At 39.8% G+C, this 14,585-nt stretch overlaps 1 protein-coding gene across 1 annotated transcript in view; it reads left to right on the forward strand.

Moving 5' to 3' along the window:
• Window positions 1–223: 223 nt before the first annotated feature.
• Window positions 224–14,585, forward strand: part of LOC149070553 (uncharacterized) — a 28,870-nt gene continuing 14,508 nt past the window's right edge. Inside the window, exon 1 of the mRNA XM_089249030.1 lies at window positions 224–2,413. Coding sequence (XP_089105156.1) covers window positions 1,035–2,366 — 1,332 coding nt within the window. The 5' untranslated portion in view covers window positions 224–1,034 and the 3' untranslated portion in view covers window positions 2,367–2,413. The remainder of the gene's footprint in view (window positions 2,414–14,585) is intronic.

A 14,585-nucleotide genomic window follows, 5' to 3' on the forward strand; every position in this document is an offset into this window, starting at 1 on the left:
AAAAAAAAAATTGGAAAAGGAAAAAATCACCTGTTAAAAGATTTAGGAAAAAAAATTCTAATCGGTTGAAGAACACATGAGGATAGAGGAGGGCAAACGATAGATTAGGACTGTGAAAAACAAAAAGGGGGCCGGGCACGATTTCAAAGATCTCGTCACCTGATTGGCAGAGATCAGAACTTCCTAGTCGTATAAATATGTGATCATGATCAAGAGCTTTTTCGCATATAATACGTATGTGTGTTCCCGTCTCTACTCTTGAACACGTCCTCCGCCTCTCTCTCTCTCGGATAGGAAAAAGAACTTTGTTGCAAACAAAGTTTTCCGTAAAGAGTGGCGCTGGTGACTGAGTGACAGGACGAATTGAGCCACTCCTTCCTCACTATTACACACACACACACTGAGAGAGAGAGAGTATAGAGAGTGAGTGAGAGAGAGAGAGAGTTCACGCATCCTCTGACGATCCTTTTTCCTCTGCCCACCGTTTAAACGCGATCCGAACGCCAAGAGAAATTCCACACACACACACTCACACACAACATTAGCCGCTGTTTTTGAAAGAGCGCCGGCGTGCGGCACATCTAGTCCCTATCTCGAGTCCTTTGAGGAAAGGAACGAACAACAACAACAAGAGTGGGGAGGGTCTGCGTGTGTCTCTTTCTTAAGACACGTGTTCGTAACACGCGGAAGTCGAAATTCAAGAAAGCAAGGAAAAGAACAAATTTACTATAAGACAGACCGAAAACGAGTGAAAAAGATACACTGTCTCGTTTTTTTTTGTGTGTGTGTGTCTCATTTTATAGAGATAAGGACTGTCTGAGTTCAAGTTCAGACTGACTCGTGATAACGGGAATTGCTGCACTAATTCCAGAGCCATTATCATTTTTTAGGACTGCGGAAATGGGATCAAATCTCTCACCGTCGACGTATCGAAGGAAACAGTGAAAGTTTGTTTTGGTTTTTTTTTAAATTCTTCTCCGGGACTGTGTGAGAAAAACATTGCGTTGTCAGTGACTAAATTAAAGGCTTCATCGATGGCGACAATGGCTGAAAATATCGTGCAGGATTTTGAGCTGATAACTCTGGGTGCGGAACTCAAGCAGGAGATGGAGAAGCAATGCGAACTCGATAGGATAGTCGGTGTGCACGACGCCCGGGTTCTGATGGAAAACGGCGGCAGCAGCCATCAGTTCATATCTCCGCTGGAAGTGCTCTCGCCGGTAGGAGTAGGCTCCCTGCCAGGCGGGAGGCGCTCCGCCGCAATCCTAACCGCCGCCGCCGCGACACCGGGCACGACTCCAGACGTCTGCGGCGGACACAGTCATCACCACAACAGCAACAGCCACCACCAGCAGCAGCATCAGAACGGCACCAACCATCACCAACAGCACTACAACCATCAGGGATTCCCGCCATCTCCTCCGTTCGCTTCGGCGGTGCCCGTGGAAAACACCGCGAGCCCCGTCATGCAGCAGGCTTCCATGGACTCGAAAGCCACGGCCAATTTCCTGGACGAGAACAGCATGGCGTGGCTCGCGCAGAACATAAGGTATCCTACGCACGAGCCTCTCGATCTCAGACCGCACCTGGAATCCGAGATGGACTCGTGGGTGCAAAGAGATTACAGCGAACTCATAGTCACGACCGATCACCAGCAGAATCACTACATGGACCACCGTCAGCAGAACCATCACCACCAGCAGAGGATAAACTGCATCACGAACTTTGCGGACACGGTGCCGACGTCCAGTTCCGGTTCGTTTTCTGCCAGCGACGACTGTGACTCGCTCGCCGATATTCCATCCCCGGCGTTCAGCCAGGCCAGCAACACCAGCAACCAGACAGCAAAGATGTCAACCGCGAAGATCGAGGGAATGTCCTACGTCGAGAACGTTCTGCCCGACAGCGCCCTGATCTCGCTTTCTGTTAGGGATCTCAACCGAAAGCTCCACGGGTACCCCGTGGAGGTCGTCAAGAAGCTGAAGCAGAAGAGAAGGACCCTCAAAAACCGCGGCTACGCGCAGAACTGTCGGACGAAGAGGATGGCCATGAAGTTCCAGCTGGAGAAGACCAACAAATACCTCAAGGAACAGATCGAGAGGTTGATGCAGGACAATAAGATGCTCCAGCAGACGCAAGACCGGATTCAGTTACTCCAACAGGAACGGGACAGGGCACTTCAGGAGAGGGAACGGATCATTCAGGATCGCGAGAGGATCTCCCAGGACAGAGAGAGGATCGTTCAGGAGAGGGACTATCTCAAGCAACAGCTGGCCATCATCCAAGCGAGGGAATGCGCGCAATCGACGGTGCTCGGATCGAGCCCCAACGTAAGCGGACCAAACTCACCCGAATTTTACATATGACAGAAGAACCAGAGCTTCGGAGTATATTGGTGAATCGCTTTTCAAAGGTGAGTGTCAAGCAAAACTTTTACACGTAGTACATAATTATTATATGAGCTAGAGAGCTAATTTTTCGACATGAAGCATGATATTTCATACTGAAATAACAATCATGAAAAATGCTTAATGTCTCGTAATTCAAGTTCTTATAGTAATTATCCTCAAATCTTTTTTAAACAGTGTAACACGAGGATAAAGACCAAAATGTTTAAATTCAAAGCCACGAAATTTAAAATAAATTTGAAATTTTATAATCAGCATTCGCTTAACGCTGTAACTGGCATTGATGTCGTCCTTTTAAAAGTCTTTCATTTCAGCGGCCCTGATATTCTGTCATGCTGATTTCTCAAAGCTCGCTTACATTGCACCCGCCGAAACTCGGAAGAAAGCCTAGTTCATAAGAAAAAAATGACGTTTCACAATGAGTTTAGTGATTTCTGCTATGGCTGTTTAACAGTTAAATGGACAATTTCATTTTTGCCATGCTAATAATATACATAGTTAATTTACCGATTAGACACGCTAATATATGAAAGTAATTTTGTTTTCAAAATTCTACTCGAAAACAAGAAGCAATGTAGAAAGGGGGGTTTGCTTGAATTCCTTAACGCAATGATTCCCAAAGTGTGCTTCGTGGCTCCCAAGAATATCACATCGAGTCGAATGTAGTGATTTGATGTTATGTTGTTAAGAAATTAACGATAAAAAATGTTATTATTTCCCTGAAGGGAGCAATTGATTATCACAGGTGTGAAAAAATTGAGAACAACCAGCGAGGATGCTGATGGATCAACACATGTCAAGGTTTGTTTGAAAGGGGCGGAGAGAGGAAGAGATTGAATCTCAACTATGATCTAGATACAATCATTCAAAATTAGCTTTTAAACCGTAGATAACTGGTCCAATAAGTGACCTTGGCAGCGAAGATAAGTAGAAAAATATCCCTATGTTTCCTCCCAATACTTGAAGCAGTAACGAACAAAATATAATATAATAACATGACAAAACATAATATAATACATTTTAATGAATAAACATCTCTCTGCATTGTTGAAAAAACCATTGTTTGGGGAACCTCAAGTGAACAGTTCCAAATCACTGTTATCGGACAATTTTTCTAGGTTTCTCTACGGTTATTTTCTTTTTGTTTAATATAGCCTATCACGACTGTGGTGGATATGCTACGGTAAATATGGTTAATAGGCTATCATGCATAATAACCGGTTATTATGCACACTTACCAATCTTCTTGGTAAGTTTGATAAATTTATTACTTTTACCTGTGATTATGCACAAATAACCACGCGTCGTTAGTAAATTTGATAAATATGAAAAAAAAAATCCACATGAGTCTAGTATAGGCATCTTCGACACGACGCTCACGAGCACCCAGAATGCTCGCCGTTCGTGTCCGATTTGGTGCTCGCGAGCACTTGATCAACGCTCCAATGGAACACCTTTTACAAATTGCATCAAAGGATTGAATTCACCCTGATTCTAAGCATTCGTATGGTCAAACTTGACGCAAGGGTGCTCTTCTTTTGGTGATGGGTAAAGGTAGCGCTCGCTACTAGAAAAAGGATGAAGACTTCTGGTCTATAGTATGTGTGATGTAGTCACCACAGTGGTGGTCGGCTGAAGTGGGTTTTCTGTGGTTCCCAACTTGAAGGCGCGAATGCGAGCCGATCTCCCCTTTAAAAAGTCCCGCCACAGAGAGCAACAGACCTACAAACAGTACAAATGTAATTCAATCATAACACATCACTCACTTCACTTCTGAAATATAGATGGCGGCACTGAAAAATCCAACACAACACTGCATACGCACTCAGACTGTTAGGTACACTGTAACAGTAACAGTCAACTGTGTAACACACACAGTTACACTTCCGGCACAACTCATTAGGTAGTAAATCGCTCATAGATGGTGATAGACCTGAGCTGTGCTCGTTTTAAAAGAAAGAAAGTATGTATGATGAATACAGTCGGATCCCGATATAATGATGACCAATTTTGCTATCATACCCCGATATAATGATACAATGCATGTATGCATTATCATGTATAATATATCATATAATACGATTTATCATGTTTACCAACCCCACGGTGGGGGATTGGATTATGCATAACCGTTTCTCGGTTAAAGTAATAATTTTATTACTTATTAAATTAATCAACGAAAAGTGGGTACTATGCATAATTGCCTGTAAAGGTGATTAATTTAGGGAAATTTATCAAATTTACCAACGCCACTTGGGTACTACTACTTCACCAAACACCATCTCTGGCCATATCGCTATATTGCAATTTACTGCCATTAGTGAGATGGGTTGGAAGTGAAGGCGCTGTCTATCGGTGGTCGCCTCGAGTCCGTTAGCGAAAACCACTTGGGTACTACGCATAATCACCTGTAAAAAGGATTAATTTTAGGGAAATTTATCAAACTTACCAAAGTGCTCGGCGATTATGCATAGTGATCGGTTATTATGTATAATAAAAGCATTTATCACATTTACCGTAACATATACACGAATTTTCGGCTCTCGTAGTAATAATAAGTGTCGGTTTACGATTATCATTATGGTGTTAGAACGTGATTCAGAGCAATTATTATCTAGCGTGTTCTTTACGAACACATATTTTTGACAAAGTAAGGATAATTCATACCGAGAAGCAGTTTTTTGACGCCAAAAAACCACACATTGGTGTTTAAATTTTTCAAACCTTGTTTTAAATTAGAGTACTAATATACGTACTTTATATGTGTTGCGTCAACGAAAGATGCGGTATTTGGGAGACGGACGTATGCACCGACCGTCTATAATAATCGGAGTTGTATGGAAATTATTTAGTGATTGATCGAAACGAGACGACTCTATTAAGAAGTCACTGGCGAATAAGGCAATATACGAAAAATACAAAACTCCTTAATGCATTTTGACGCACAATGTGTGTCGTCTGGAGAGAAAAAAAAATGTTCGACCATTAATTACGCTGACCGAGATCCCACTTGGGTTGGATACCAAATCTTAACTCTCGGTTGTTGAGTGTAGTAAAAAAAAGTACGTCTGTTCACTTCGAACGTCGTGGTCAGAATGAAGCTCAGAGCCTGCGTGTAAGGCTAATGCAGCGTCCTGATTCGGCGCTTGCGAAATGGAGCTACCTGATTGGTCAATTCGAATTTTCTTAGAATTCCCGCTCGTAATGAATCCAAGCAATGGCATTGCGATCGACGGGGTTGATTTATTGTCGTTTACTAATATATTTTTGAACTCCCGAATATAGATGGGTAATGGTCTGAATGATTGGTGGGGTAATATTTTTTTCCCTCTGAGGACGACTCCCATTGTGTGTCGGAAGGCATTAGGAGTTTTTCTATTTTTGCTGTATTTGCCTTATATTCGTTGGCGACTTTTTAATATCCCTGGACAAAGTTGATCTACTCTTCGAAGATGACTCTAGTTCAACTGTTTCAGACCCAAGCATTCTTTTTTTTTTTAAATTTTCAATTGTTTTTTTGAAAATGGATTTTTTTAGCCAAGATGATGCAGGGTACATTCATCTTCATATGCAATTTTTTTAAAGAATTTTATTGCTAAATTTTATGAAGTAAATCACACTTTCCCCGGGGACATCGTTCTCCTAGAAGATATCTTAAAAAAAAACCCGGAAAGTTCAACTTTAGGTGTCACCATCTGATGAAAGTCCCCTCTTCTCGAAAAGTTCATATTCACCACATTTCTAACTCAAAACTTATACAATACTTTAAGTCGGGGCTTAATTCCCCGCGGTCAAAAGCAAAAACTCTACAGTGAAGAAAAGCAAACCACATCTTTGCGGCACGGGGATTTGAAAGGGCTAAAGGAAAAATGTCGTCTAAAAACAGATAGGTCATCGAAGTGTAACTATAAGGCCCTGATTACACCATAAAAGTTCTTTTATAAAACTTGAAAAATGCCACCAATAAGCGCATTGATTACATTGAAAGGAATGTAATTTTTACGATTATCGGCTGTTTTTCCTAAGTTTTAGAAAGGGACTTTTGTCAAACTTTTATAGAGTAATCCCGGCCTAAATCAAATCTGCATAATGTTTTACGCATAGGGCGTATTTATGCACGAGTAACACGGGCGGCCGATGAGGTTGGCCAACGGGATTCTTGGGGGGTCACGAGTCAAACAGACGCACCTTTTGAAGACTTTATTATTAAATCAGAATTTTCATTATTATTCTTAAATTATTTCTTCCATTAATCGTAAAAACTATCTCCATTCATTTATCCCGAATTTATTTCTTTCATTAATTCTGAAGTGCCATCTCAATCTGGGAAAATTACTTCTTTCATTCATTCTGTATATCTTTCGAATGCCGAATTCCCATCTATAAATATATGAAATTTCAGCTGAAGGGGACCCCAGCAAAAAAGTAATCCCCAGTCAGCAGAATTTTTTAAAGACGGTCTGCCTAAAGCTGCACAAAGTGACAATATTTTATATGGTTGCGTATGAAACTGAAATTTTTGTCTACCAGGGGGAGCGTAAAAAGTCTATAAATACGGGCCTCGTTGTATGTGATTAATTAAAACTCAAATAATTTATGTTAGTAAATGATTTAATTTGAATAATCATACATAAGTGGTTACGAAAAAAAAAATATATATATATATACAGCTGCAGATAAGTTTCAGTTTTTATCAGTTATTGGAGGAGGAGCTTATCAGAGCTCTTGAGCAGATATTTGCATATAATCGCTTATTTTCTGATATCTTTTTTGATACATTAATCAGTTTAAAGAGCTTGGAGCGAATGGGGATAGGTTTTCTTCCTGAAAAATTATATAAAATATGCTATAATATGTCACTAATATTTCTTGAATAAAGCAATTAGATTTATAAAGCTAAGGGGAAATAAGTGTTCAAAATTTAGACTTTTAAGAAGATTTTAAAAGGATTATTTTAAAGTTTTTAATTAAAGTTTACATTAATTTGAAGTTTACATTATAAAATTACCAATATGAGAGAGATAGAGATCTTCATTTCATTTTTATTTGGAGGCATCCAAAAGCCTTGGGGTTCCACAAGGAAACCCGCGCCAATATTGGATTAGGGTACGACGGTGAAACTTTATTTTATATATTTACTATACAGGGTGCTAATTTTGAATCCTGAATAATATTTATTGAAAATATGCTCAGCTCTCTCGAACGGGATGTTTATTTGACTTTGTTCATCTCATTAGCTGGTTCAATGACGCGCGAAATCTCGCCGAAATAAGTGCACTGAAAAGTACTAAAATCATGATTATTAGAATTCAATATGCCTATTAATTTATGCCCTTGGAAACATACACATTTATGTCTGTCTCATTAGATGCGAGACTAAAAGCTTCCAATTACAACTTATGGGTGAAAGCGGATCCAGATGGAAACATTAAATTTACATTTTATTACATATAACGAACGCTCCTTCAGATATAAATGACACGTCTTAGGATTCAACTCAGGATCAACTCTGAGGATTGACTCCGGATTTAAATACATTTTCTATGCAAATACAGGGACCCAACAGGCAAATTATCCAACGCGAGGTGATACATATACATTACTATAGATGGCGATTATTATTATGGCAACCCAAAATACAAACAACGAATGATCAAAGGAAATTCGTAAAACTGAAACTACAAAAAACTGAAATTTAGAAGAGCATGTATCTATGATTAATAGTTCAAAAGTTTAAGGTTGAATGAAGTCATTTGAGTTTACACACCTGTATTAAGACGGTATTAAAATCTAAATGTTCCATAAAAGTTGGAAAACGCAACCAAGAAGCGCATCTGTTACATTCGCTCGAATGTAACCAATACGCTTATTGGCTTCATTTTACTAGGGTTATAAAAGAATTTTCATAAAACCTTTATAGTACAATCCCGACTCTAAGCAAGTTTTTGTTCAAGTTAATTTATCAATCTAGGCTGTTCATGCACTGTGCGTTACCTAGCATTTGATCATTTTTGTCGCATCACGGTCATTTTCTGCACACGAGGGCTAATTAGATCGGGACCTACAATTAATTGCCGATTCCGAACGGCAGGCTTGTTTTTTATACTCATCGAGAGATTGGTACGCTAACCCCTCGATGTGGGGGGGGGGGAATCTCCCTGCAGTAGCAATTTTTTCTGCGGTCATGTGGTGTCGCCGTTTGTGTTGTACCCCTGTGTCGGGAAAGTTTTCCGACAAGTACCAACCGGGTGTCGAATTTCGCGACACCTCTAAACATTCTTTGGTACTTTAGGCGAGTATCTTATCGACCTGGGCTACCGCGTCGGCGTTACCTAGTAATCGAAAGATTTAAATCGAAACTCCAATTCGGAAAGGCATTTCGAATTGACGTCATACTTCGGGGTTTTGTGTAATGATTCGTGTTCGTGCTAAAAACACTGAAAAAATTTCCCACACATTTACACCCAATGATCGTTTCAAATTCTGTACAGGGCAGATGCGAAGAATAAAGGAAGTATAGTGGCCCATAAGTAATGCGGTAGCCCAAACCCAACCTCTGGGCAACCCCCCACTGTGAGAATCATCACTTACATTACCGGATTTAATGTTTTCAGGTTTTAAGGGAATAAAGTGTCAAAATGACCAGTGTGATGTTGTGTAATTGAGATCCGCGTTCCAGCTTCTGTCACTTTCTCTCGTGTCACCCTTTTATCCTAGGGCTTATCACACAGGAACTTACAATATACACCCGATTCGGAACGGCCAGACAAAGACAACAATAAATCAATTATCATTCAAACCAAGGGCTGGACTTTTTGTCACTTTTTGGAAGTCAAGAATTTCATGCGATGGAATTAGAAATTGATTCCAAGCGTAAACTGTGTTGGGAGTTAAAATTATGATATAGCCTGAGGGCTGTTTTAAATAGGAAAGGCATCTAATTACAATCAAAAGCTAATAAAAAATGTACAAAATGATGGATAAGACCAGATTTGTAGAAGACCTACCAGGTTGGCAAGGTTCTAGCCTTATGGTCATAGCCAAGGCCGTCATTACACTATAAAAGTTCTTTTATAAAATTTGAAAAATTAAACCAATAAGCAAAAGGCTTATTGGTTGTTTTTTCAAGTTTTGTAAAATGACTTTTACAAAAGCGACGCTTATTGGTTGCGTTTTTCAAGTTTTTTAAAAGAGCTTTTATCCAACTTTTATAGTTTAATCCCGGCCTAAGATAAATCTTAAAACTACTTTTTTTTTCTCTGTATCCATTTGCTAGAGAAGAGCCTAGCCAAATATCTCGGCCTAGAAGCCTCGATTAGAGATGTGGGGGTCTGGAAACTGCCCAGATAGCTACGGCACGAAAAGCACAAAGCACCGTATTACTATTAGATTTTCCCTTACAACGAATATAATATGATATACACTGTCCCCCAGCTACATCAATTAAATCTTGAAACCGCCATTGCAGATTACGTAGGATTATATTACCTGGGAACACCGCGTGCTGTTGTCATCACTTTTTTTAACTGCGGCCAAAATATAGCTGTGGCAGGAGTTTGCGTTTGGTGAAGTAGTGTACGTAGTTGGTATACAGTCAAACCTCATAGATGAGTCACTCATAGGAGCGCAAAAATATCACCCCGTAAGCGGAGTAAGCTATGACATCGCTATTTCACCCCTCTCCCATTGTTGCTCTCATGCACGTAAAACTAACTTCTCGTTATTCAAAGGAGTTTAGTCTTGAAATATTATAAATTTAAGTTAATTACATAATAATTTGTAAGATTTGCCTAAATTTTTCCTTCCATCTAAAGCTCGGGGAATTCCGAAAAAAGCCCAAGACAGGGTCATATTGACGGCAGTATACTTTTTATAAATATGTGCTAAAAACTACTCCGGTAATCATAATAATGATATTAAAGAAAATCAAGACCCATCAGAAATGTATTGCAAGGAATGAAAATCATATTTATTTGACCAGAAATTATTAATTAAATTACAATCGGAACACTTATCCACGTTCCTTAAAAAATACAAGGAGTAAAAGCTAATTCGCGTTCATCTTTCGAAAATTTTGAATTGATACGCTTTTGTAATCATATCTCAATGATGAAAACTTGTAACATTTTCTGAAACATTGTCAATAAACGATGAAAAGGACGTGACAATATCATTTTATAAAATGAATAACACCCGCATGAATGCCTAATTTGCCATTTCTGAGAAAAAAAATAAGTAGTAAAGTCTTATAAGACAACTATAAGACAACCATAAGTATTCTTTATGGGCATTGTATGGTATTTTATCATGTGTATTTATTGATTATAATATTTGTTAATTGCATTTTTAATTGGGTTGCTATATTTTTTTGGAAATATATGACATCCATATTTTTATGGGCATCTTTTTCTCAGCCACCTCGTTGGGCATTTTGCCTGTTGTGGTGTTGTATTTGTATTTGTCTTCAAAATTTAGAGAAAACATGAAAATGGAAAAGGAAAGAATTGAAAAAAAAAAAAATTCCATTTGATGCAAAACAAATTAAAGGGTCGCTCAGTTTTGAGGTAGAAATCGCCATAGTTGCTGGGCCCTCTTAACGTATGCGTCTACCTGGGTATGTCCCGGAGGCCCCAGGCGCATGCAGAAGCCTCGTACTAATGAGACTAAATCTTAAAAAAATGTTCAGTTTTTTTTTATAACAGCGCAAATGATGCTGTATTATCAGTGACCAACCACTCTTTGATAATGGGGATAAATGAACATAAAAATTTTGGGTTCTCTGTCGCAGTGCTTCTTTCTTAGTTCCAGAAAGGCCCCATACGTCTCCTTTATATGGGGGGGGGGGGAGAAGATGTGCAACGGCAGAAAAATCACTAATAATGAAACGTTGTTTTGTGATTTGGTAAGACAATTTCTGTGTCTGATACATGCTGATGGAAAAGATGATCTACAATGTCCTGAGCGTTCAGTTTGATACTACGTGCTTTGCGCTGAAGGAACGCATGCTCTTAAAACACAGGCTCCAGAGGAGCCGACATGATTGAAACATTAGGGGGGGGGGGAGTAAGTCAACCCGTATATACAGGACACAAGCCAGTGCGCAAGAGGAGGAGGGAAGGAACGCATTGAACTGTATATTCATTAAAAATGGAGGGGGTGTACAGCCCCCTCAGAAAATATATTGTGGGGGGGGGGAGAGGTCAAATAGAGTCCCTTTATTGCTGTGCTTTCGACAGGTAGGTTTCTTTTTTCATCGCATTTCTATCAGCTGAATCTTCCATTTTACATGAAAAGGTTCAGAAACTTTCAGAAAGAGAAGTACACTTGGAAAAAGATTCCGAAGTGAACATGAATTAATTGGGCTAGAGAGACAGTATTATAATGTTTGATCGGCTCTTAACCCTTAAGCGGCACAGCACAAATTACTGAAACTCCCTATAAAATATATCTTTTTTTAATGAAGTAGGCCTTCTTCCGAATTTCAACAGGTGCAAAGTAAGGGGTATAGGGAAGAATGTTTCATTTAGAAGTTAATACAAAATATCTGGGCTTATCAATGATAAAATAAGATCCCTTTAAGGAGGCGAGATATCTCGTCAATGCCGCTTAAAGGGATAAATTCAGCTCATGACGCAGCTTTTTTATGTAAGCGTATTCATTCATATAAACGAAAATGTCCGTTATCCGAAGCAGAAAAAAATCTTCGTTTAACCGAAAAAATTCGCAAGTCGACGTATAACTGTGTAGTATGTATTTTTCCGCCACACGTCAAGTGATTCTTCACATTTCCTCTCATTTTTCAACATACCGCTAATCTAACCAATTACCTATCGGAAATTGCAGTGCCACACATGGTCAGTAGTGTCACAACGAAACATAGATCGTTACGGATGTAGAACCCAGCGGACTGAATTAGTTAAAGCAGCGGACAGTTTTCGGTAGGACTGGTTGTACATACATACATACAAGGAGGGTTAGAAATCTATCTATCTATCTATAGGAAGCCACCATCGACCCTTCCTTTCTGTTTACTACCGCCGTGTATATCCCACACGGTCTTTATTACTATAGCCTCTACACCATATAGTTAATTACAAGGGAATTAAGTCTGGTCGAACGGACACAGTCTGGCAATTGTAATAGTTGCGTCCTCCTCATCCTTCGAGAGGTTTGTGTGTGTGTGTGTGAGGGGGAGAGAACCCAGAAATGTTGGGATGGGTTGACACGGGAGCGTGTGGGACAAGGATCGACATGGTTTAACTAAGTGATACACTATAAGGCTCCAACCGCAATTAATCCAATCGCCAATTCATCAGTGGGTAAGAACTGGGATGGGTAGGAAGGAATGGGGGGGATCTCAAGCGGATGATCCCAGCGTTCCCATCTATTAGGGGAGGTAAAAGGGGGGTCCCCCCTGAAGAGGGGAGACGCAGAGAGAGAGAGAGAGAGACTAGATCAGACCATGGTGGGTTAATTAGCCCTCAATGGAATTAGATCGGATCGCTGGGCCCCCGTACTAGTAACGTGGCCCAATACGACATAGTCTTTGGAGCAAAGATATAGTCGCAGGTATTAAAGCATATATATATATATATAGTGTGTGTGCGTGCGGTGTGTGTGTGTGTGTGTGTGTGTGGGAGGGGGCGGAAACAGAGAGTTTACCATCCGTAATATTGAATAGACTCCTGATCTCTTTCGCTGAGACCTCATGTCCTTTGGAGTGGCTTCTTAACTCTAAGTGCTTAGTGACATAATCTAATTCAAGTGTTACGTGGCAGCTTTGTGTCGTTTGTGGAATGATAGCCTGGTCTCCCCCCCCCCACTCCTGTATTTAAGAAGACGATAACATTAGAGGTTATTCAAGTAGGTGGAGGCGCGATCGAATTAAATGGCAGATTACGAATCTAATTCGTGCTTTGGATCGAGGAGAATTCTCACTAATTCGAAAAATTTCGCCTTTTTTAGGATTTTTATACAGTTTGATTTCTCGACTGTCGGCTCCGTTTGAACTGATATGAACCGTTCCAGCCCATGCTATCCGAATAGGCGGGGTATTCGGTAATGCGGGGAAAAATTCAAATTGTCGCGCGTTTCACGCTGTTAGTGTAGTTTGTGAAATATCTTATATTTTAATCGTATTTTTAAACGTATTTTAATGTGTATAAGGAACCCCCCCATTTTTGCCGAAAAAAAATGTCTCAAAAATAATAGGGTTTCTTACATATGCATAATGTAATTGATATATATTTTTTGAACCTTTTTCCAAATTTCCAGCCTAAAAGAAAAGAACCCTAATAAATCAGGGGTTCCTTATACACGTAAGAATACGGTAGTTTGCAATGCGTTAACCTCCTTTACAATCACGCGCGAAATATTTCCTCCAAACTCCAGTGGAACGCATTCAATCGAGAGAGAGTTCTCTGTATTTTCTTTCCACTTTCCTTACCATCGCGAAGCTTTATTGTAACTCAATGTGAACAGAAGTTCTTTTTCTTCCCCCGTTCTTTCTACACTCATATTGATCATTTGATCATTTTTGTCGCACCACGGTGATTTTATGCACACGAGGGCTAATTAGACCGGGACCTAAAATTTATTGCTGATTCCGAGCTGCAGCCTATTTTTTTATTACTCATCGAGAGGTTGGTGCGCTAACCCCTTGATGGGGGACTCCCTGCGGTAGCAATCTTTTTCTGTGGTCATGTCGCCGTTTCTGCTGTACCCTGTGTCAGGAAAGTTTTCTGACAAGGACGAACAGGGTATCGAACTCGTGACACCTCTGAACATTCTGATACTTTAGGCGAGTATCTTATCGACCTGGGCTACCGCGCCCTCTATACTCATGTTAATGATTTTTCCCAACATATAATGTATCTTCCTACTATCTACATGTAAGAGCGAAAGAGGACACGTAGAGTGGGGGGGGGGGGAAAGAGAAACATACTAAGTACTCTCTTATCTACTTATCTGTTATACTGTTTTTCCTTTTATATTTATTTTTTCTTAATTTTTTTCTATTTATTTTTTTATCTTTTCCCCTCCGTCTTTGTCTTTCTAACGTGCAGTTAGGCTCATTTTACCAGATTCATCGCTGACACGTCAAATAGAGATCATCCAAATTTTTTGCCAAAAGCGTGTACGTTAAGATTGGGTCGACACCGTGGAAATCAGATTTCC

Source organism: Pholcus phalangioides, unplaced genomic scaffold (assembly GCF_987345545.1).
Source record: "Pholcus phalangioides strain wild (caught in Gottingen) unplaced genomic scaffold, Ppha-v1.0 ptg000021l_1, whole genome shotgun sequence".
In the NCBI taxonomy this organism is placed as follows: Eukaryota; Metazoa; Arthropoda; class Arachnida; order Araneae; family Pholcidae; genus Pholcus; species Pholcus phalangioides.